Source organism: Lipophrys pholis (genome assembly GCF_963383615.2).
Source record: "Lipophrys pholis genome assembly, chromosome: 16".
Lineage (NCBI taxonomy): Eukaryota > Metazoa > Chordata > Actinopteri > Blenniiformes > Blenniidae > Lipophrys > Lipophrys pholis.
Window position 1 is genome coordinate 23,750,882 of NC_137634.1, and position 21,691 is coordinate 23,772,572.

General features: G+C 42.2%; 1 protein-coding gene across 1 annotated transcript; it reads left to right on the plus strand.

Annotated features, from left to right (window-relative positions):
- Positions 1-502: 502 nt before the first annotated feature.
- LOC308121790 (microfibrillar-associated protein 3-like) lies at positions 503-9,503 on the plus strand. Its single transcript, XM_080483269.1, has 4 exons — positions 503-622; positions 1,183-1,463; positions 3,132-3,856; positions 9,373-9,503. Exons 2-4 carry the CDS (start codon positions 1,226-1,228, stop codon positions 9,418-9,420), a joined length of 1,011 nt encoding a protein of 336 aa, XP_080339395.1. The 5' UTR covers positions 503-622; positions 1,183-1,225; the 3' UTR covers positions 9,421-9,503.
- The last annotated feature ends 12,188 nt before the right edge of the window (positions 9,504-21,691 follow it).

A 21,691-nucleotide genomic window follows, 5' to 3' on the forward strand; every position in this document is an offset into this window, starting at 1 on the left:
AACACGACAGCATTCGAAGTTTGCAATAAAGCAACTAAATCAATAAATGAATTATCTAGACCAAAGCAAACGTCGTAGACAAGGGTGGTGCATGTAAATACATTTTATACTCTCTTAAAATCTCTTAGGGCCTAAATACTTCTCAGATTTACTAGTAGAATATGAAACGCCCAGATCCCCGAGGTCCTTGGGGAGATGTTTACTAAATGTCCACAGACTCAGAGGAAATAGTATAAAATAATAGAATAGAAATACTTTAAGAACCCCCAGGGGGAAATTCATTGTGGTGCTGCTCCACACAGAATATCAATCAGACAAAATTAAAATTTAGAAAGAAAGAAAGAAAGAAAGAAAGAAAGAAAGAAAGAAAGAAAGAAAGAAAGAATATAATAATATAATATATAATAATAATATTAATAATAATAATAATGCAGCCTGCTGAAGGAGTCACGTGATCTCCCACTCCGCAACACTTAGCCACGCCCACTAATTCACCTGATCCAGGAAGAGAATGGATTGTACCGTTTGTACAGTTTATCTATGAAGGAGAAATGATCCATACGTCGTAGTTTCGTTGAAAAAAAACGTAGTTTCATGTGGATTTGGTTGCTTTCTGCTGCAGGTGAGACTAACACTTGACTTAAACCTCGTTATTGTGCCATAAATGTTTGGTTTTAATGCTCATTTAATAGAAGAAAGCACATTTCAATTCATACAGCACACACAATGTTGAGTTTATAGATCTCTTTTATAGTGTTGTATTATCTTGTACTATCTCTGTGTCTTCCTTTCACAGCAGTGTTTCTACTGATTTTAATTCAACATCTTTGTAATTAAAGTGTTCTTTCCAGACATGTCATTTTTAGTTTTAATCATCTGTGGATTTATCACTTTTCTTTCCTTTTCCTGCTTTTAACAGACTGCTAGTCAGCAAAGCAATAAGAAACCCACGAGTTATGAAAAGTGTTACGTGAGTAGAACAAAAAATGCAATAGAAGAGTGTTAAAAGAAAAAAAAGAACATTAAATTAGACCGTGACATTTCAGATTATTCCCCAAACAAGTGCTCGACATAGAAAGAAGCAAATCTTTTAGGATTGTTAGGAGCACAGATGTTGCATGACAATTAAAACTGTGGCTCGCCCTGCACAAATCCGTCCTGCTGACTCTTCCTGTTTTACAGGTTTGTCTCGTCTTGGTTGTGAGCTGAACACTCCTCTGTCAATATGTCACTGCGCCTGTCACACCTGGTACTCGCCGTGCTGCTGCTGAGGGCAGAGGGAGCTCACAACCGGTCCGAGGAGGCGGCGTCACCCAGCATCCCGGAGACCAGCAACAGGAACACCAGCAGCCACATGGTGGTGAAGGAGGGCTCCAGCGTCCTCATCCAGTGCAACGTGACCGGGAGCCATGAGGACATCAAGTGGTACAACCCTAAAGGAGCTCTGCTGGATGAAGAAGCAGGTGAGCAAAGAGACTAGGACATTCACCGTGCTTCACTTGGACATAAAGGAAAGATATTAAAACAACACTTCCTTCCTCCCTCCCTCCTTGCAACATGAAATATTTAAATAAAACTGTGAATCATCCAAACAAAAACAGGATTATAGTCAAGAGAAACCATAAATGGATTTCCCTAGCACCGTTCAGACGGAAGGAAATTCACAGTGTTTTAATAGGAGATAAAAGAAATGCATTAGAACAGGGAGATGAAAATCTAAATCCATTAGATTATGAAAAACATTACAACAAAGTGATTAAGAACAGTATTAAAATGAGAATAAATGACTATTACAATGAGAGTAATAAAATAAGTAAAATGCATTGTTTATTGGAAAGCCTGGACAAATAATGGTGTTTTAAGTCCTGACTTGAAAGAAGTGATTGTGTCAGCACGGAGTTTGTTCCACAGGTGAAAAGCGTAGAAAGTAAAAGCTGTTTTAACTTGTTTCTTCTGATTCTGGTAACTCTGAGTAACCCTCTGCGGTTTGGATGTTTCATATTCTAAAAGTAAATCTGAGGTTTATTCTAGCCCGCTGAAAATCAATGCATGAACAAGTTTCTCTGAATCTTTTCCAGTCGGGTTTTTTTGTTTGTGTGACCTGGTTTTTCGTGGCTTTAATAATGATCTCTTCTTCTTCTTCTTTTGGGTTTAGCGGCAGTTTGCATCCAGAAAGTTATCACTGCCATCTGCTGGCTCTATCGATCTACTTTACTTTTCCCACCGCTCAAACTACATGTCAAATCATCACATTTGCCCCTAGTTTTCTAAATCAACAATTATATAATGCATCTACACAAAAGATAAGTAAGGAGCAGTCTAACCATATAGTTTCTTAACTAGAAAATGGTCTGAATATAGTACTTGACAATACTAAGACTATTTCTACTGGGGTCATGTGATCACTTCCATGGCTACTTGTTCTTCCTTTTCATGAAGGTAGTTTCTAAAGACGTTCTTACATTGCCCAGTTTGATTAGGACCGAGGTTCTCTTCAAGAAAAATGTTTTTGTTTGGATGACGTGAACACACCCACAAACGCTGAACCGTAGCTAACAAGCGATATCTGACCCCCTTGAAATGCTAGGTCTCGCTTCGCTTGCAAGCAAACTTTCTAGCGGGTGGCGGGAAAGGACATGACATAGTGCACAATGCAGTCTGGGTAGTAAATTAAAGTAAACTGAAGTTGGAAAATATCTCGCGTTCAGACTTGGAGTAATGAGAAAGAAGTAGTGAAAAAAGTGTTAATTGATATCTGGTCTCAGGACTTTATATCGCAGTTGTTTGTGGCTACCAATTAGCCACGAGCTAACTAGCCTAGCCACCACGGGCTAAAGTGGCGCGACTTCCGCTTTCGGTCCAGACCAATCAATGGGCCGTGTTTTTTCTTTACATCCTCTCTGGTCAGTGGTTCTTTCAGGTGACAGCGCCCCCAATGAGCAGCTGTTGTCATTGCGTGTTTGATCCGCTCTTTAAAGTGAATGTGAACGCCACCTGAACCACATGAAGGTGTGAAAATTCTCGGCTCCCCTCCCTTCAAGTGAATTGAGTCCTGGAGTATCCCAATGTGAAAGGCCCTTAATAAAAACTGGCTGGATGAATAACTTTCACTTTACGTGCTGTAACTGCAGGTGGGAAGTGGCTGACTGCGGAGAAAGGCATCCTGAACATCACCACCGTCTCCTTCCAGGACCGCGGCCGCTACACCTGTGTGGTCTCCAGCGGCGGCGGCGTCTTCAGAAACCACACCATCACTCTGCGTGTGGCCCACACCGTGAGCGGCCTGGGCTTGTACTTCGTCATTGTGTGCCTGGTGGCCTTCACCATCACCATGATCCTGAACGTGGCGCGGCTGTGCATGGTCAGCAGCCACCTGAAGGAGACCGAGCGGGCCATCAACGAGTTCTTCCGCACCGAGGGCGCCGAGAAGCTGCAGAAGGCGCTTGAGGTCGCCAAGCGGATCCCCATCATCACGTCGGCCAAAACCGTGGAGTTTGCCAAGGTCACGCAGTACAAGACGCTGGAGTTCGCCCGTCACATGGAGGAGCTGGCGCGCAGCGTGCCTCTGCCGCCGCTCATCCTCAACTGCCGCGTGTTTGCAGAGGAGACGGCAGATCAACCGAACGCTACGTGTGACCCGACGGCGCCGGAGGGGGCGGCGCTGCCGGGAAACAGACCGGCTATCGGCCCGCCGGACTCCAACAGAAGAGCAGAGGAACAGGCGCTGTTACCGGGTGACAAGCAAAGGCGAGACAGTGTCGACGTCAAAGTGTCGGTGCACACGGTTTCTGAGAAGGTTCCCGGCGAAGGCAACGAGGCCGAGATGAACCTAACTGAGCTTCCGTCCGGCTCGCCGGCAAGTCCGTCTCCTGAAAGCAACGTGTAGCGTCCTCTCAGCTACACATTTTATGGTGTCTCAAACCTTTTTTTGTTTTGTTTTGACAAATGTTAGGCCCCCGATTACTCGACAACGTTTTCAAGTGAAAACGTAAAAACCTTTGCTGCGTTTTGGCCACTGAAAAAACTTTCTGAAAGCGACTCCCAAGGTGGATCCTGTTTGAAAATGCTCCGTCTCTTTAGAAACAGGGGATAATGCTCCTGCGCACCACGGCCATAGTAAATAGTTCTTCTGCACATGCTCAGTAGAGACAATCAGAACAATGTTTCCTCCGTGGCGTCACGACCCCCAGTCCATATTCTCCTCGACTTGGTAGTTTTATTTTGACAGTCGCCGTAATAACAATCCAACTTGGTCGTCTGCCTACTAGATCGTCCCTGTACTCCCATTGTTAATGTTTATAGTTTAAAACAATTGACATGAGTGTGCGCTTTCAGTACACAAACAAACAACTGCACCCACTAGTGGTCCTACATGAAAATTACATCTTTTTTCTTTTTTTTAACTCTTGTCCTGTTTTGCAGTTTGGGCAAACAATATCATATGATTGAGAGCCGTCCAGTGTCAGAACAGTTTTTGCTCTTGCAACAGGAAGAGACCTGGAGTCTCCTCCTGTTGCTGCCTTTATTAGAAGTTGGCATGGCTGCCGTACACGACCTGTCGTACACGCCATCATTTTTAGCGTTTCAGCCGTTGCCATGTAAATGGACATCGTTTTCAGAAACTTTCCTGAAACGAAAACACAAAAAGGATTTTTACTTGAAAGTTTGTCATATAAACGAGGCCTCAAGTGACTTTACTTGCTGGGAGTTGGAAGTTAACCGCTGCACCACTCCAGCTGTTTACACATTAACACACATGCACTGACATTTAAGCAACAGATTCAGATTTTCTTTCATGAATCTGACTCTTTTCTGTATTTTTAATTTTTTTTCCTTTTTGGGGAAAAAATGCATTGATTTAATTTAAATGAGGATAATGTTGCAAGTCTGTGAGCAAAGTCGGCCCCTGCAATGTCCCACAAATCCAATTCGAGATCCAGTCATCGCTCTGCTAATGATGGAAGCTCAGGATTGGTTTCATTTTTTTTCCTTGTTCAATGAAATGCAGGTACGGTGGGTTCTCCTTACTTGCCCATTGTAGCAGCAGATATAAGAGCTCATTATCCTCCTTCATGTGTCATTTGCTGCTCTTCTCTTCGGCTGACAGTCTGTCAGCTTCCACAGAGCAAAATGTTGCAATGAAATCTCCTACTTTTCATCACTCCCGTTGTGTTCCCGTCAGTGCGTCCTGTCACTCAGATGAAATAATCTCTGCAATGCCTGATTGCCATCTTACCGTCTTGCTTGTGAAGGTTTTGCTTTGTTTATAGGGACTGTACTCAGCTGGAGGTTCGATTTTTGCCGTAAACACAGGAAAATAGAAAATAATGCACATGAATTTGATAGAAATGGTGGAATATTAAGCTACATGTTTTACATTAGAGCTGTCGAACAAGACATGAGATCGAAAATGTTCTTAAATTTAGTATAAATATGAAGATCCATGTGTTATTTTGGTGTGTTGATATTTCATTCAGATGGTGAATGAGCTCTGTCGTAATAATGACACTTGGCAATCAGACACCGACCTCACAAATGGTTAAATTGCAATTATTAGTTATTAATTCATACATTTTGCGTTTCAAACATGCACAGATGTAAATATATATAGGTTGTGTATATTCTGGAAATGTGATCCCCAAAGCTGAAACGCTATAAATTTAAGATCTTGAAAAGAATACAACACAATAATTGTTTTTTCCTGTAGAAAAGTGTTGCATTTGGCGCTATACAAATAAAATTGAATTGAATACGAAAGTAGTATGTTGCTTCAATGGTGTGAAACTCGTTTTAGTTTAGGAGCCACATACAGCCCAGTAGTGGTAAAAAATGGTGCCTTAATAAGTTTTTCTTTGTTGTGGTGCCGAGGATAAGTTTTTGAAAAAAATCTGTTAATTATTGGAAAATGACTACAATCGAAACCTTCTGGTACAAAATACAATGAAATGTAAAAAAACCCAAAACTTTTCCTTTAGCTGTTGCATTATGGGTGTTTGATCCCCCGGTTCAAGAGCCAAGAACAGAAAGAATTGAGGTCACACGGCTTAAACTGTTTCTCAGAAGAAGGAAATCACATCATATAAGATGTGTAAACTTGTGATTTGGGCGATTTGAATGGGGCTCATGGGTGGAAGTGGGTTCACTTTTAAAAGTGTTCCAGGATAATTAAATACCACGAGGAGGAACGCAGTTACATAAGATAAAACCTGGAAATGTTTGGTATTTCTGCCCTCAGAGGTAAGAATGGCGGCGAGCCACAGAGTGGAGCTGTTGGCTCAAACATGCCCCACACACGTCCTCTCTTTTTACTGCTGCTGCTGCCTCCAGCCGTCCCGAGAGGTCGCAGTTCACATTAGAAGGTGCAGATGAAGGCTGGAAACCAACCGGGAGGGATTTACTGCTGAAAGCTGAAGTGGAGGGCTTTCAGCTCCACATTTCAGCGCCACGCTCGGATGAAATATGGAAAAGAGTTGTGAGAAGCAGCTCCACTTGTTACCGCAAACCCAAGAAAAACCTTGAAAATGAACCAGAGTCATATTCAAAAACACTTCTGTGATATATTATGAATCAATACAACACCTCTGCGATGAATTTGCCTTTTTAAGCATAATCATGTAAAAAGTCAGTTATTTTTAACTAGTTTATCTATTTTAATAAAGGTTTTTTACTGTATTGACTGTTATTTTTTTTTCCCTTCTGTCTCCGTGGAAACAAAGGAAAATACTTCCGTTCTTCAATTACATCTCAATGGGGGTAAACACAACTTTTTAAATACACTCTGACTCCGACTCTATGGAAACCGAGTGTTTTGAACAAGTTGCGTTTTCCTCCAACTCCGTCTCCATGGAAATGGGGAAAATGCAACTTTTTAAAAATGCGCTGACTCTACATATTGCAATGTGTTTGAATAACATTTAACCTAACATTGTAATTCTCTGAACTTTGCTCACATTTCTCATTGTGCAGAATGAGGCATCGTCGAGCTTCGCCTGCACGCGCCGTTTTTTTTCTGAAGTTAATCTGCTTGAACGCAGCCACCTGTGAAATATCAGGTGGGCGAGCATCCCAAATAACAATAACCTTGGGCCTCCGTGTTGAATAAGTCGAAAAATCCATCCTTCTTCCTTTTCCTGTCCTCTCTGGAGGCGAGCTTATCTAAATAGAATTGATTGGCCCGAGTGATCATTCATCATGGCGAGCCAAAGCAGACATTTAGAGAGAGGGGAGGGGAGCGCAGGAAGATTTTAAGGATAGGATATTTCCAGAAGGCTCCCGTGTCATTGAAGTACACTAAATGGATTGATCGGCTGGGAAACGGAGGGACGGTGCATGTGGTGCATGTGCAGCTCGTTCACAGACTGGAGCATGTCTGATTGTGCACACTCACATGAATGACTGAAGCGGGAACGTGCGATAAATTGGCGCCTCTTGCATTTAAATTGCTTGTAAAAATAGAGCCAGAGGAATATTGTTCCTAATTGTATTTTGTTTCCAATCAGCCGGAAGGAACATGACGGAGAAGGAAAGAGCCAAGGGCAATGAGACACAATGAGAGAAGTCTTAAGTACATCCATAGTGCATTCTTGTAATCTAAGCACAGAGAATCTATTCCTGCACTCCGTCATGTGTCCACCTATACGACTTGCCTTATTCCCGACGTTAATCACGGTATTAGAACAGTAACTTCACGAGGGAATCAGTCCTCTAAGTAGCTTTCTTAGTCCTTTTGCTTGCCCTCAGTTTGTCACATAAAATCAAGATTTGCACAATCAACCTTTTGCTGCCAATAACTCCTGGTTATTATGCTGCATCCTTGACCACAGGCTCAGGTTGTAACATTAATTTTCACAGCAAATTATGAACTGATTGGCCTCAAATTTTACACGGCATGCAGAGCCACATTAGCGTCATAGTAGACTTTCAGACTGTATTTCTTTCTTTCACTTTCAGTTTCCTTGTTTTTTTTTTTGTTTTTTTTGCATTGAAGACACATTTTTCATGTCTAAGTTTTAGCAGGTTTCTAGATCTTGCCACATTTTCACGTAGGTTCTAAAGTAAAACGACTTTAAATTCACCTCCAAATGAAATATGCACATGGGAATTGTCCGGGAAAGGTCGCAGCCTCATGCTGGAGTCCAGCACATGTGCCATCAAAGAGACGGGGAACTACAGCTGACCCCATTCCGTACCGGGTCCGACTGATACAAACGGCCCCGGCTGTCAGGGACTAATGGGAAATAATGGCCAAGGCAACTTCGTGGAGGGTCGCGAGGGACTGGGGTGAAGGTACCGAGGTCAGTGTCTTCCAAGGACTCCTCGCTTTGTTTGACAGATACATACAACATGAAATGAAAACATCTGGAGCGAAGGTGTGAGAGTGTGGAGCGATGGCGTTGGCCAAACAAGGTCAAGCTCAAGGACGATAACTAGGAGGAGATCAGTCGGACCGACTGTGGGCTCACGAAGCTTTAAGGGAGTCAGTCATCCATGCATGTGGAGCTAATCCCTGCTGACGATGGGAGAATTCATTCTGGACAGGTCAGCAGCCCATCAAAGGGCAAAGTGACAGAGACAATCACACACTCACATGGTCCGAGACGTCTACGTTTTCTGGAAGTGAAGCGGTTTTCACTCACGACTACTTTGTCAAGTGAAAATGGAAAACTTTCGTTGTGTTTTGGGGGGTCTGTTTATACAACAATCGTGATCACAGTCACTGAAAACGATTTGTCACAGTGGAAACGGGAAAATTGTACTTTTTGAAAATGCTGTCATTCATTCTCGTGGAAATGGAGAAAATGCAACTTTTCTGAAATGTTGATACCGGTCCTGGTCACCACGGCTGTAGCAGATAGTTGTTCTGCACATGCTCAGTAGATGGACAATAAGAACAAAATTTAGTCCGTGGTGTCATGACTCCCAGTCCATATTCTCCTGGGACTCGGTACTTTTATTTTGACAGTCACTGTAATAACAATCAAACTTGGTGGTCTGTCCACTATAATGTCCATGTTGTTACGTTCTGCAGGTGTATTCTGCTGGGTTGGTTTTTGTGTGTGCGTGTGTGCGTGTGTGCGTGTGTGTGTGTGTGTGTGTGTGTGTGTGTGTGTGTGTGTGTGTGTGTGTGTGTGTGTGTGTGTGTGTGTGTGTGTGTGTGTGGGCGTGTGTGCGTAGGTGGAGTGGACGGAGCAGGATGCACATCTGACACCGATGAGTGAGGCCACCCAGTATTTACGAACCGGGTTTCCAGGCTCTCATCGTTTACCCCCGCGGTACTTTGACTCGGCCCCTCGAGCTTTTTGTGTGACCGTTTGTTACTTCGTGTTCACAGATAGTTGGAGTGATCTATCTGTCTTCTACTCTCCTGTGCAGTCCCGGTGTGCTCCGCTCTGTCCTGCTCGGGAGATCGCTTCCCGGTGACGTCGAACCTCCGCTTCCACGCCACTCTCCGAAGATTACCAATCCGCTGGAAAGATCAACTCAATAAACCCCTTTTCCAACTTACCTTCCTCGTCCTGTCGGCGCTTCAATCCTCCACACACCACACCTGACACTTGTTCTCACATTATTAATGTTCAGAGCCTATTGTTCTCTGCTGCATGTGTGTGTGGTTTCATTACAAAAACATATAACAGCACCAATTAGTGGCCCAACAGGATAACTACATCGTTTTCAGGGTTTCTGCCTTTTCTGTCGAAACCAACATCCTTTTCAAAATGTTGCTGTATAAATGCAAAACATTTCCGAAACGAAATTGCATGGTTTTTGCTTTTTAGTTTTGGAATTGTGTCTCCCACTTGAAACGTTGTTTAAACGGGGCCTTAGAGTACCCATTGCAATACCAAGTTTCTTTGCTAGATGGTGTATTGAGTCACGTTAGTCTATATTCAGTCCAGAAACAGTAGAAGAAGCAGCAGGTAGTAAACAACAGTGGATAAATAATAAAGTCATTAGTACTGCTCCATTAGTCATGAGAACTGAACTGTGCTAAAGATAACATTAACTCATCGCTGCCACCACTTACACAAAGCTGGCATTACATAAATCCTACATATTGTATCTTCAAATTAAAACTTCATGACTCAATGATGGATGTAAAGAATTAGCCAATTTCAATAAAGTTGTGTGGCAAGTATACACTAAAAACAGAACATGTTGAATTCACACATTGTACTTTAATGCTGGACTGGTTTTTCCACAGCGGACTCTCTGCAGTTGCACTTTTAAAACATTCCCATTAATCAGCTGGATTCATACCAGCTGAATATTTTCTCTCTCAGCCACTTGTTCATTTGAAACCTGCAGGTCAACCATCACTCTGGGATAATTCAGATCACAACAGTACATTCTGAACTTGCCCACAGTCTGACTCATTCTGACTCCTAAAAGACAAGTGATGACTTAATTTTTCTGGAGAAGACAAGAAGCTGTTGGTCCAAATCTCATCTGTAGTTTATGTATTTCAGTGTGAGTCATTTATAAAGTCTATAACCTCAAACTCCTCATTTTAGAAACAACAGGGCTGGAGAAAATGAGATGGGTCTGTTCTATTTACTCAACTGATGATATGAGATACTGTTCTTTTATCTCTATAGTGCTCAACCTTGGTCATTCCATCCATCCATCCATCCATCCATCCATTTTATGTACAGTACAAACTAGACCAGGGGTCTCAACCCCGGTCCTCGAGAGCCTCCGTCCTGCATCTTTTAGTTCTCTCCCGGCTTCAGCGTACCCGAATCTAATGATGATGTCATCACCAAGGTTGTGAAAAAGCCCAATAACGAGCCACTCATTGCAGTCAGGTGAGTTGCAACTGGGAGAGAGCTAAAAAAAAGGCAGGACAGGGGCCCCTCGAGGACCGAGGTTGGACACCCCTGAACTAGACCAACGCAAAGTGCCGCATAATTGTGAAGTGGAAGGAAAATCAGCAAAAGTAAGTAAGTAAAATGCATTGATATAGCACCTTTCACGGATAAAGATCACAAAGAAAGATAAAAACAGAAATGAAGTCAGCAAAATCGTAAGTATATGTAGTAAAACTGATCAAACAGGAGAAACAGCTCGGGCTACATTCACACTGCGGGCAAATTATTTCTTCCGTAAACAGTGTAAACAGCGTTCTTGGCGTGACGTTGCGCCTTCTTCTGCATGCAGGTCAAGTTGGGTAACGACCACACCGCAGTCTGACGGAGATCGTGTTTAAAATGTAGTGTGAATGATCACGCAAAGAAATCATGTCTCAGCTAGGAATTGGAAGCAAGAAATACGTATTGCTTTTGTTCATGTATGTAGTGAGAAGTGAGAAGTTTGTACTTTGTTGAGCCTCTTAAACTGCAATCACAGCTGCAAGTCGTGTCGTGTCCGATGCACCTTCTCTCACTTCTAGTCTCTTGTGACTTTGTCGTCCGTTCTTCCTCTCTCTGGCTGCATTTACACAGCAAGTCTTGATGTCTGGATTATATTTGCTTCCTATAGTGTCATGCTGATGCCATGCCTAAGAAGTTTTCCAAACATTGGCAGGATTTTTAGGCAGAGAAAAAAAGAAAAAGGACTATAATTCATATGCTCCAATAATTTCCTACAGACGTCATGTGACCGTCGTGCCAGAGTGTCCTTCATACCTCTCGTTTTTTTACCGCGTGTTCACCATGCGACAAAATATGCTTGAAGGTTGCATATCTGATGGTGTTAGAGACGTGAATCAGATTCTTCCAGGAGAATTCCCCCCAGATTCTTGACTTTGTAAAAAAAAACAAAAAACCTTTGTTAACAGAGAGAGAGAGAGTGTGTGTGTGTGTGTGTGTGTGTGTGTGTGTGTGTGTGTGTGTGTGTGGCCCCTTGACCAGTGTGTGTGAGGGAGCTAGTCTAACAAGAAGCTGTACATAAAACTAACTGGCAATTAAATACAACAAGTGTTCCTCTCAGAAACTGAGCTCCATGTCCTGCTTTCCTCCGGCTGTGAGGCGAGGGAGGTAACCCTGAAGGTGAGGACAACTTCGGCCCCGGAGTAGAAGTTGGTCTCCGTTGTGTCGTCCGCCCACGGTCTGGAGACCGGAGCAGGAAGGGTTAACACTTTGTCGTAAACTGAGAACTAACATTTAACAAAAGTGCTTTCAATAAAATTTTATCAGAAACCGCAGGGTTTCCTCTCCATTCATTTAGCAGCCGCCCGGGGTGGGGGAGGGGTGCGCTCAGTGGACCAGCCATGTATTTTGGCTGCTAAAGCCAGTTTGAGCAGCAGCAACTCCATTTCACTGAACTGTTTTAGGCAGCGAGCCTCCAAACGTCATTTGGAAGGTCAATTTTAGAAAAAGACGGCCGAAAAAATTGCGCTTTGAACTCCTCACTGCCGGCCCGCACCTTGCAGTGAAGTGCCGTAAACTGCGTGCTGCCGTAAAGTGGTATTGGTGTTATGGTATCGAGTTGCAGTTTTATGAGTACGATTACGAGTACTTATGCCTGGTCTCGAACCGATACCCGTGGACAGACGACCAAGTTGGATTGTTATTATGGTGACTGTCAAAATAAAACTACCAAGTCAAGGAGAATATTGACTGGGAGTCATGACACCAAGGAGGAAACATTGTTGTGATTGTCCAGCTACTGAGCATGTGCAGAAGAAATATTGACTATGACCGATGTGTGCATTCGCGGTAGCAGCGTTTCCACCATCAGCAAGGAGACGGAGAACCAGCGTTTCCAGTAAGTGTCGTTTTCGTCCGTCAACACGGCGACGGAGCTGCACCGTTTTTAAAAATGTGCCTCTTAGTTGTGTTTTCAGTGACTACGAGCAGCGTTGTCGTGGAAACAGACACTCAAAACGCTGCGAAAGTTTTGCATTTTCACTGGAAATCCATTGCATTTAGCTCCAGCAGATTCCCTCCTGATTATTTATGAGTGCAGCGAGGAGAGACGGCGTTTCATGTCATCTTCCGACCTGCACCTTCAGAGTTCAGTTTTATTTTTCTTCTTTTCTTCTCCCACTGCACAGAGATGACAACCAAAACTCATTTACAAAGTCCCCCTTCCCTCCAGTCAGACTTCACACTGCAGCGGATCAGCTAACAACGCTCGCGCCCTTGTCGTCATTATGCTGGCGGTAACGGCCGTGCAGGACGGGTGCACTCCACGGCTCGGCCTCCCCTGCGCTGCGCGGCTCCACTGCGCGGCGGTCGGGTTAAAGATTGTTTCTCGGCACTGGCTCAGGCAGATTTACTGAGTGGCAGTCACACTATAAATATGCAATAAAGAAACTTATGAAATATTTATTGACCATCTTCTTCCTCCATCTTTTCCCAGACAGGTGGGATGTGCTCCTCAGTGAAATAAGACTCTGGAACCGACTGGATGACATTAATGTAATGACTGTGAGTTACTATTCAAGCCACTGTTCAAATGGAGGATTTTAGCTCGGGTTATATTTACATAAATCAGTCTAAGCCAAAGGCTTCACAGGCAGTCCTGGGCAAGAGAGCATTAATTTAGAGCTTGCCAACACGGGCTTCATATGAGCTGCGTGGCGGTACCGTTCTGTCATATTTAGGTCATGGCAATACAGTCTGTGCTCAATCTTCAAATATACTGCGACTGCAAACATGTTTACTATGCATGGGTGAGAGCGTGCGCTGGCATCAAAGACATAGAGAAGTCGCATTTACGATGTGTTGTTTTATTGAAGAAGGCTTTGGGGAAGCTATGGCTCAGTACAGTCAGTAAAGTTTTAGAGCTGCAGTAGCTTTTTAGCGGTTTTGCTGTCTGCATCGCGGGGGCGAAACGTAAGGCCCGCGGGCCAAAAGCGGCCCGCAAGAGGCTCCAATCCAGCCGAACCAGCAAGCAAATTGTTAGAATTTCAAAGAAAACGTTATTTATTTATTTATTTTTAAACAAAAGCTTAGTTAACATATTGTGGGATGTTTGACATCTGTTTCAGACACTCCCGGGGATTTTACATTTGCATTGGATGCGGAAACAGAAAAGTCTACCCTTGTTTTTGTGATGAGACATCTGCTCACACTATTGGGTGATGCATTCACTTGCCGTCTCATTCCAAAAGCATCATGACAAAACACTGAAAAACACTACATTTATTGCAGGTTTGACTGTTATTCCTGCACCAGCCTAACCCCCACACCCTTTGCGTCTCTCCTCACTTCATTAAGTGAAACTAGATGCTGACATTTAATTGAAAATTCTCATTTCTTTTGCAAGATTTTTGCCTGAAGTTGCAAGAACTTCCTCGAAAAGTTGCTGGAGCCTCTTTTCAGAAGTCACCTGAGATTAATACATGAATATGTTAATATTTAGCCGCTGATGAGCTGCAAATTAAAGGAAAGGCCCCAAACTATAAACTGGGGGCCATAATTAATGTGTCTGTCTTCAGCAGGGCAGGAAAGGTCATTCCATATTTTATACTGGCCTCTGCAGACTAGTGTCTCTTTGAATGAATATCAACTGAATTATTTGGAGAGAAAGTTAGACAGTGAACCACACAGTGGTGATGCGGTTTGCAAAACATGTCATAGCGCGAACACATGTGGTTTGATTTCAATTTTTTTTCTTCTAAGTGTGTGCATGTTTTCTTTCTCCTAAAAATCCGATCTCCTCCCACAACCAAAAGACATACATGTTAATAAATTGCTTTAAGCTGCTGTTCACATGGCAACGTTTTGAAAATACAGAGAACAGTATGCTGTCAACATTGAAGCTCCTTTCAACTGTTTTTCTTCATCGTTTTGGTCCACTCAGTATCGGTTTGTAAAAAATAAAGTGTCTCCACATGTGATGATGGTGTAGTAAATGTTCACTATGTTAGTGAAGCACTGTTAAATAGAGTTAAGAGCACACACTGCAGTTATTGTTATGAATAGAACCTCTCCACAAAGGGGCAGAACGATTTACTATGAGTGGAGTACACACACGCAGCAGCAGTGTTTCAGAAAAGTTTTCCCAATTTCCACGGAGACGAGGCATTTTCAAATAGCTCCATTTGTTTCTGTTTCCACAGATACAGAGTCAGTGCATTTTCAAAAAGTTGGATTTCCCCCCTTTTCCACAGAGTTGGATCTTTTTCAAAACATTGCGTTTCCCCCCATTTTTACGAAGACAGAGTCAGAGCACTGTCAAAAAAGTTTCATTTTTCCACGGAGAGGGAGTCGAAGCATTTTTGAAAAGTTGCGCTTTCCCCCGTTTTCACAGAGCGTTTCAGAAAGTTTCGTGTCGGAGCATTTTCAAAAAGATCCACTTTGGAAGCAGTTTTTAAAAAGTTACATTTTCATTGGCTCCACGCACCAATTTCATGTAAACCGATCCCCAAAACACAGTGAAAGTTTTCCGTTTGCACTTGAAAACGTCTTTGTTGCACAGCTTTCAAAATGCTGTATAAAGTGAAACTTTTGTGAAACAGAAATGATGCAGTTTTCAGCTGAACGTCGACTTTCCCCATTTCTCTTCTGTGGCCGTTGTGGAAATTGTGCTCGTCACCTGATCAACTTAGAGAAATAAAAGAGTCCCCGACAGAGCTGGTGTTTGTTTTTATTGAAGCTTCATTTTTTTCAAGAGGTGTGAAACTTGTACTCCAAACTTTTTATTTTATTTTACTATGCAACATAAATACAAGACAATGACAACAAAGACAACAGTGTAAGATGCCGAAAACACATTTGAACTGACATTTACAAATATTTACAAATCCTGTGTGTGTGTGTGTGTGTGTGTGTGTGTGTGTGTGTGTGTGTGTGTGTGTGTGTGTGTGTGTGTGTGTGTGTGTGTGTGTGTGTGTAAAATAACTGGAAGGTGTGGGAGAAGAAGAAATGCAGAAAAGAAATCTCAGCTAAGCACCGCCTTTTTGTCCATCGACCGAACGCACAGGTCTATTTCACCAGATATCTCAGCTGAGAGCCGCGATGTGTGATTTGTAGTTCTGTGACTCGTGTGGAAGAACGTCACATCGATACAGGTACACAAATATGTTTTTCACCAGATTTACTGCAACGATTGGAGGAAAAATATCAGCATGACTATTTTTTTTATCTGTGACTTGTAAAACAGGATTTGTGTACCTGTAATCAAGAAGCTGTGACTTTGTAAGTGTGGTGTTGTATTTGTGGAGCGAAAATAATTCTACAGGCACACAACTACAAATTCACTTTTACAAGTACACAAACCTTTTTCACCAATAATACCTCCATAGCCCGGGCTGTGAGTAGTATTTCATTGTGCTGTGGGGTCAAATTTAAGTTTGACATGTCACCTAGTAAACAGAGGGACGGGGATGAGGGGATGTTTCAGCTCAATGCGGTGGAGAGTGATCCTGTGACTTTATCCCAACACTGATTAACGGGTGTGAATGTAAATGTTTGGAGTGTTTTGTGCGCAGTGTGACAATTTCCCAGTGTAAAACCCATTTTAAACACTTTTTGACCTGTGTAGTGATACCGATGGAGAGTTTTATATTGAATTAGCTGTAAATTGGTAGTTTTAGTCATTGAGTAAACGTTTTTACCGATTCGGGTCCAGAAGTCAGCGTCGGGAGTGATTGCCATTGTGTGGATGGAATGTAAGTTGTTCGGTCTGAGTGGGTTATTAGTTTGAATATTTTGGAGAGAAGTTTCTTTTTTGTTGTGGGGATATTTAATAACTCTGAGGATTTAGATGGGAGGTCGGGGTTTATGGTTTTATTTCTTAGCTTTGATTGGGTGCATGATGGGAGCTGCAGATCTTTGACCCTGATGAACCTCTGGAAAAGGCCAGAGAACGGGACCAGTGTGTTGATGTGACAGATGTGCTCCAGGTGAGTGATGCCTTTTTCTGACCAAGGTGGGAAATTGATGTGTTTCTAATTCATGAGGAAATCAGGGTTATTCCAGATGGGGGTGAATTTGGATGATCCTAAGGGGGAGTTAGTGATTTTGTGGTATTTCCTCCAGGCTGGCAGAGTTTCTCATATTGTTCTGGCTCTGAAACATGGAGGCCGTTCGCTGTTTTCACTGAAGCTTCAAGGCGCAGGTCATACAAAGAACAAAGGTTTCTGCAAGATTGCGGGCAGATGAAATTCTCGCGTTGCAATTATCAACTTTCCAGAGTAAGGGAGTGCAGGAGGGAGGGGTCGAAGACACCCACAAGTTACTATTTGATTTTTCTAATGAACACATATGGTTCATCTTGACATTGCTCTTCTGAACATTCTGTCTCAACCAGGTTCTTTGAAACAGGTCATTGTTAAACCAGGGTGAGCAAGAATCTTTGTGCACACTTTACTCTTCGGCAATACATTTCATATTTGCCATTACATGATGCCGATGAAGTTCTGGTTTAGTTGGGTTCTGTTGTCCTCTATCATTGTAAAAGCGCTTTGAGATGTCTGTTGATGTGATTTAGCGCTTTACAAATACAATTTAATTGAATTGAATGTTGTCCAACTCCATATCAGTGTGTGAAATCTCAATGTGTCGTAAACCACAGCTGATCACATCTGGATATCATGTTATATATACTTTGTCCTACATCGCAAACTTTCAAATCTAAAAGTTTAGCTTTAGAAATTGTTGGAGAGTTTAGAAATACTTCAGTACTGGAACTAGCACAAGCCCGAAACGTACTTCTGGCATACATCCACATTTCTGCCAAAGTTTGATCGAATGAAACGCTTCAGCTTTTTCTTTTTTTTTCTTTTTTAAAGAAATGAAAAGAGCTGGCTGCTTTATCCAACATGGCACGGCTATTTGAGTGGACTCATGCAGAGACGATGGCGACTGATGAGTCGGATATGAAAGTTGAGTTTTGGGATTAAAGGAGGGTGTCCTTGTGTTACTCACAGAGCTGAAAGAAAGCTGTCTTTTCCTCTTTATGCTCATGAGACATCCTATCATTTTAATGCCTCATTTCTCCACCGTCGACAGCCTTGGGTTCATTTCTCTGATGTTCCCATTAGGCTCCCCTGAGTGGCTGCTCTTGTATGACATTGACAATTTGCGTAATGTCTCATTTCATGTATACCGCTCTGGAAAACCTGGAAGGATTCGGTCTGTTCGGGGCCATTTAGTCGTGTGGCGGTATACAGGAGTGACCACAACTGTTCAGGAGAACAGACAAACACCAGACATTTTTCCTGCTCAGTTTTGGGCTTTTTGCTGTTGAGACATTACTTTTACTTGAAGTTTACGTCTGACTAGGCTCCAGTGTCCCCCCCCCCCCCCCCCCCCCCACCAACGAATGAGGAAAAATTGCACCCTCAAAACTGAAATGGATGTTGGTGCGGACGAGGCGGCCACCGCATTTGTCATAATGGCTTTGTTTTATGGTTGGAGTCCCCGCAGCTCGGCCGGCGTGGCAGACGAGCGCCCGTCGGCGTCTGTTTGCTCATTTGGCAGCACTTTTAACGCTGCCAAGTTTTTCCACGAAGCTTTTACACCAGGAAAGAAAACCAAAAAAAAAAAAAAAAAAAAAAAAAAAAGCCACATGGGAACAACAGCTTGTGTAAACAAAATCTTAAGCGAAACCACCCACCCGTAAACAGCAGACAGCCACACACACGGATCCCAAACACAATTCCTCTGCCCCTCCACCTCTTAAGGCATTTCACAAGAAAAACACTTTTCTCCCTTGAAGAGCTCAGGAGCTCTCCGGAGCCGACGCACCGCGGGCGGAGGAGGTATCATTAACGGACGACTGAGCTGCCGAGATAGTAGAAGCAATTAGGAGTGTGAGTGCGCTCGTCTAATGGAGACACAAAGAGACGAAGCTGCTGAGGCCTGTCAACATGCAACGACTCACAAAGATTAGGTGTGAGATAATGAGATTACATAACAATATACGCTGAGTGGATTAAATACATTTTTCAAGACTTTAAGAACTACTGAAAGGCCACAATTCTGTCGGCAGCAGGAAGCACATTAAAGGCTCAGTGGTATTGGTTCGCACTCTCTTGCTTGGTCATTACACTCGTACAAACTCCTATTTTCAGCATTTAAATTTGGCGGAACATCCCCGGGTTTGTTGATATCTTGCGGTCACGGAAACACGAGGCATTGCGTCACAAAATCCCGTTTGTACACTCGATCTGGCAGGATCTCGATTTGCACTGGAAAGACGATCTACGATCAGATTCACAACATTTAAGACTTTTCTCGTGGCTTGAAGACTCTTTCTTTGAGAAAGTCTATTCATGTAAAGCACTTTGGCTTCAGCTGCAGTTTTTTTTTAAAGTGCTCTAAAAATACAGATGACTTGACTTGGATTAAATGACCCATGTCAGCACTTTAGTCCGATTACGTTGGACCACACTGAGTTTGATGGAATTTAAACTATTGCAAGATCGTTTTGTCTTTTTGAACTTAAGCCGCTATCTCAGCAGGTTCACAATTAAAGCATTATGTGTGTGTGTTTTTGTTTTTTTTGGGGGAGGGGGGGGGTGTTCCTCTGGGTATTACAATTTCCCTCCCACAGTCCAAAAAAACTGGGCAAAAGCCTGTCCAGGTGAATCCTGCCCTGCACAAAATAAAGAGGTATTGATGGATGAAGTGATTGTTTGATACACAAATTAGCATCAGTGATCACTAAAATCACATTAATTCATACTGAAATCGTATTTGGAGTATTTTGTACAAACTTCCGACATAATCTGGGTCACAATTTGAGAAAAGTTTGCACGCAGGTTGCGACTGTGTTGCAAAAGCCATCATGCAACAGTGAAGCAACAGTTATCCAGGAGAGACCCCCAGGACAACCAGGGGACTATTTTACAAAAAAAAAAAAAAATTTTAATAATCAAGATTTAAGTACTGCACTGTTGCTCACTCAATAGAAATATGCATTTTATTTTATTTTGTTAAATTCACCCTCCTTTCTAAAAAACAAATAAAAAAACAAATCATAAATTACAAACAACAGGAAGAAGTCAAGCTGGTAAAAACACCCTCCAGATATTATTCATGCTAATTTGTCGATAAAGGCTGTTGTTCACTTGATTACAGCGAGTTAAATTTAAAGACAGTTTTAAATCACTGGCCCAATGGGGAAGGTTTGATATGATTAAAACAAACTTGTGCAGTCAGAGGAGCTGATTTGTAGACGCTGGAATCCCCTTGATGAGGGAGTTTATTTGAACGAATAAAGCATGTCTGAATGGGGTGAATACATCGTATTGCTGCGTATCTTTGGCGGTGTACACCAGAGGATTTCCTGCTGACTTGTTTATACTTTTTATAAGCTCTGGATGAGCTGTCAGCTCGCTGGTAAAAAAAAATACCACCACAATAATCCTGCAAGTGCATTCAGCCAAGTGCACATTACTGTTGTGGAGGTGCTCTTGCATTACGTGTCATAAAAGTGTCAGATATATTGTCTGTTTACATCTTTCTGGACCAATGTGAGAAAAAAAATGGAATGGGATTCTCTTTTCCTGGCCTACAGACCGAAACTACAGACTGCAAATATAAACAGAGTTTAACCTGAAATGTCAACGGACACACATGAACTCGCACCCCTTTTCCGTATGTCAAGTTATATATGCAAGTTGTTCACAATGAATAATTCATCAGGGTTACTTCTTAAGAAACGGGTTTACTGCATACAGAAAGTAACGACTTACTAGGAAAGGAAATAGTTGCTCTCCGCAGTCCAGAAGTCGTTTTATCGGGACCGTTCTGCAACTTTTCATGTCAAAAGATAAAACTTTGGTTGCGTTTTGGGAGTTCGTTTCTGCAGTGCTTAAGGTCTGAAACAAAGAGATATCCCCTGTTTTGATACTTGGCTCCTTGACTTTTTTCGAGTACTTTATATATGGAAATAATCCGATATGAGATTTCTGGGAAAGCAAAGAAGTTTTAACTGATATGGCAGTCTTTCCTTGACTATATTGCAGACCAGAAGGATCCATTTTCAGACAAACATTTGTCCCTGTTTTTTGAAAACAATATGACTGTATAGACGGAGAACCATATATACCTGTGTAGTTTTTTTAATTTTGTTTTGTTTTGTTTCTGGGGGTTTCCTTTTTTGTTTTAGTTTTTCCTTTTTCCTTATAATATTAGTATACATGGTGTATCTGTGTATGTATGAATATGTGTCTGTGTATGTTTATATACATGTATTTTGCAGATTGTACATATTGTGATCACACCCCTGTATGTGAAGAGTGGTAGGCAGATCATGTTTTTGTTTGTCGCCTACCTCAATGTTTGGTTTTGCTTCAAACACAAAAACTCATAAATAAATAAAAACACCACAACGGCGCCCGGAGTCACTTGAAAACACATCTTTTTGAAAATGGCTCCAGAGGTGGAACTTTTTGAAAATACTCAGATTCCATGGGAATGGGGGAAAATGCAAAAACATTCATGTGAGGTTAATTTGTTGGCATTTCTGACTAGAAAAACGACTCATGTATGTAAATCAGCCTGTATAGGATTGGGGATTCTTGTATATAAACATATATTTTCAGAAAAATATACTTTCAATTATTTATTTAGATTAACAACAAAGGTTTTTTTTAATCATGGATATTTATGTGTATGTTTATGTTTATATGTGAATCACTGTGCGTATGTACTTGCACACAGGTTTTGGACGTGTCTGAAATAAACAAAAAAAAAAAAGGATGCTCTAATACAGCTTGTAGGTGAATATACAACTTTCGTTGACACAGAAATCTGTCATGTTTCTGTCAGTAGGTTCAATTCATACTTTATGA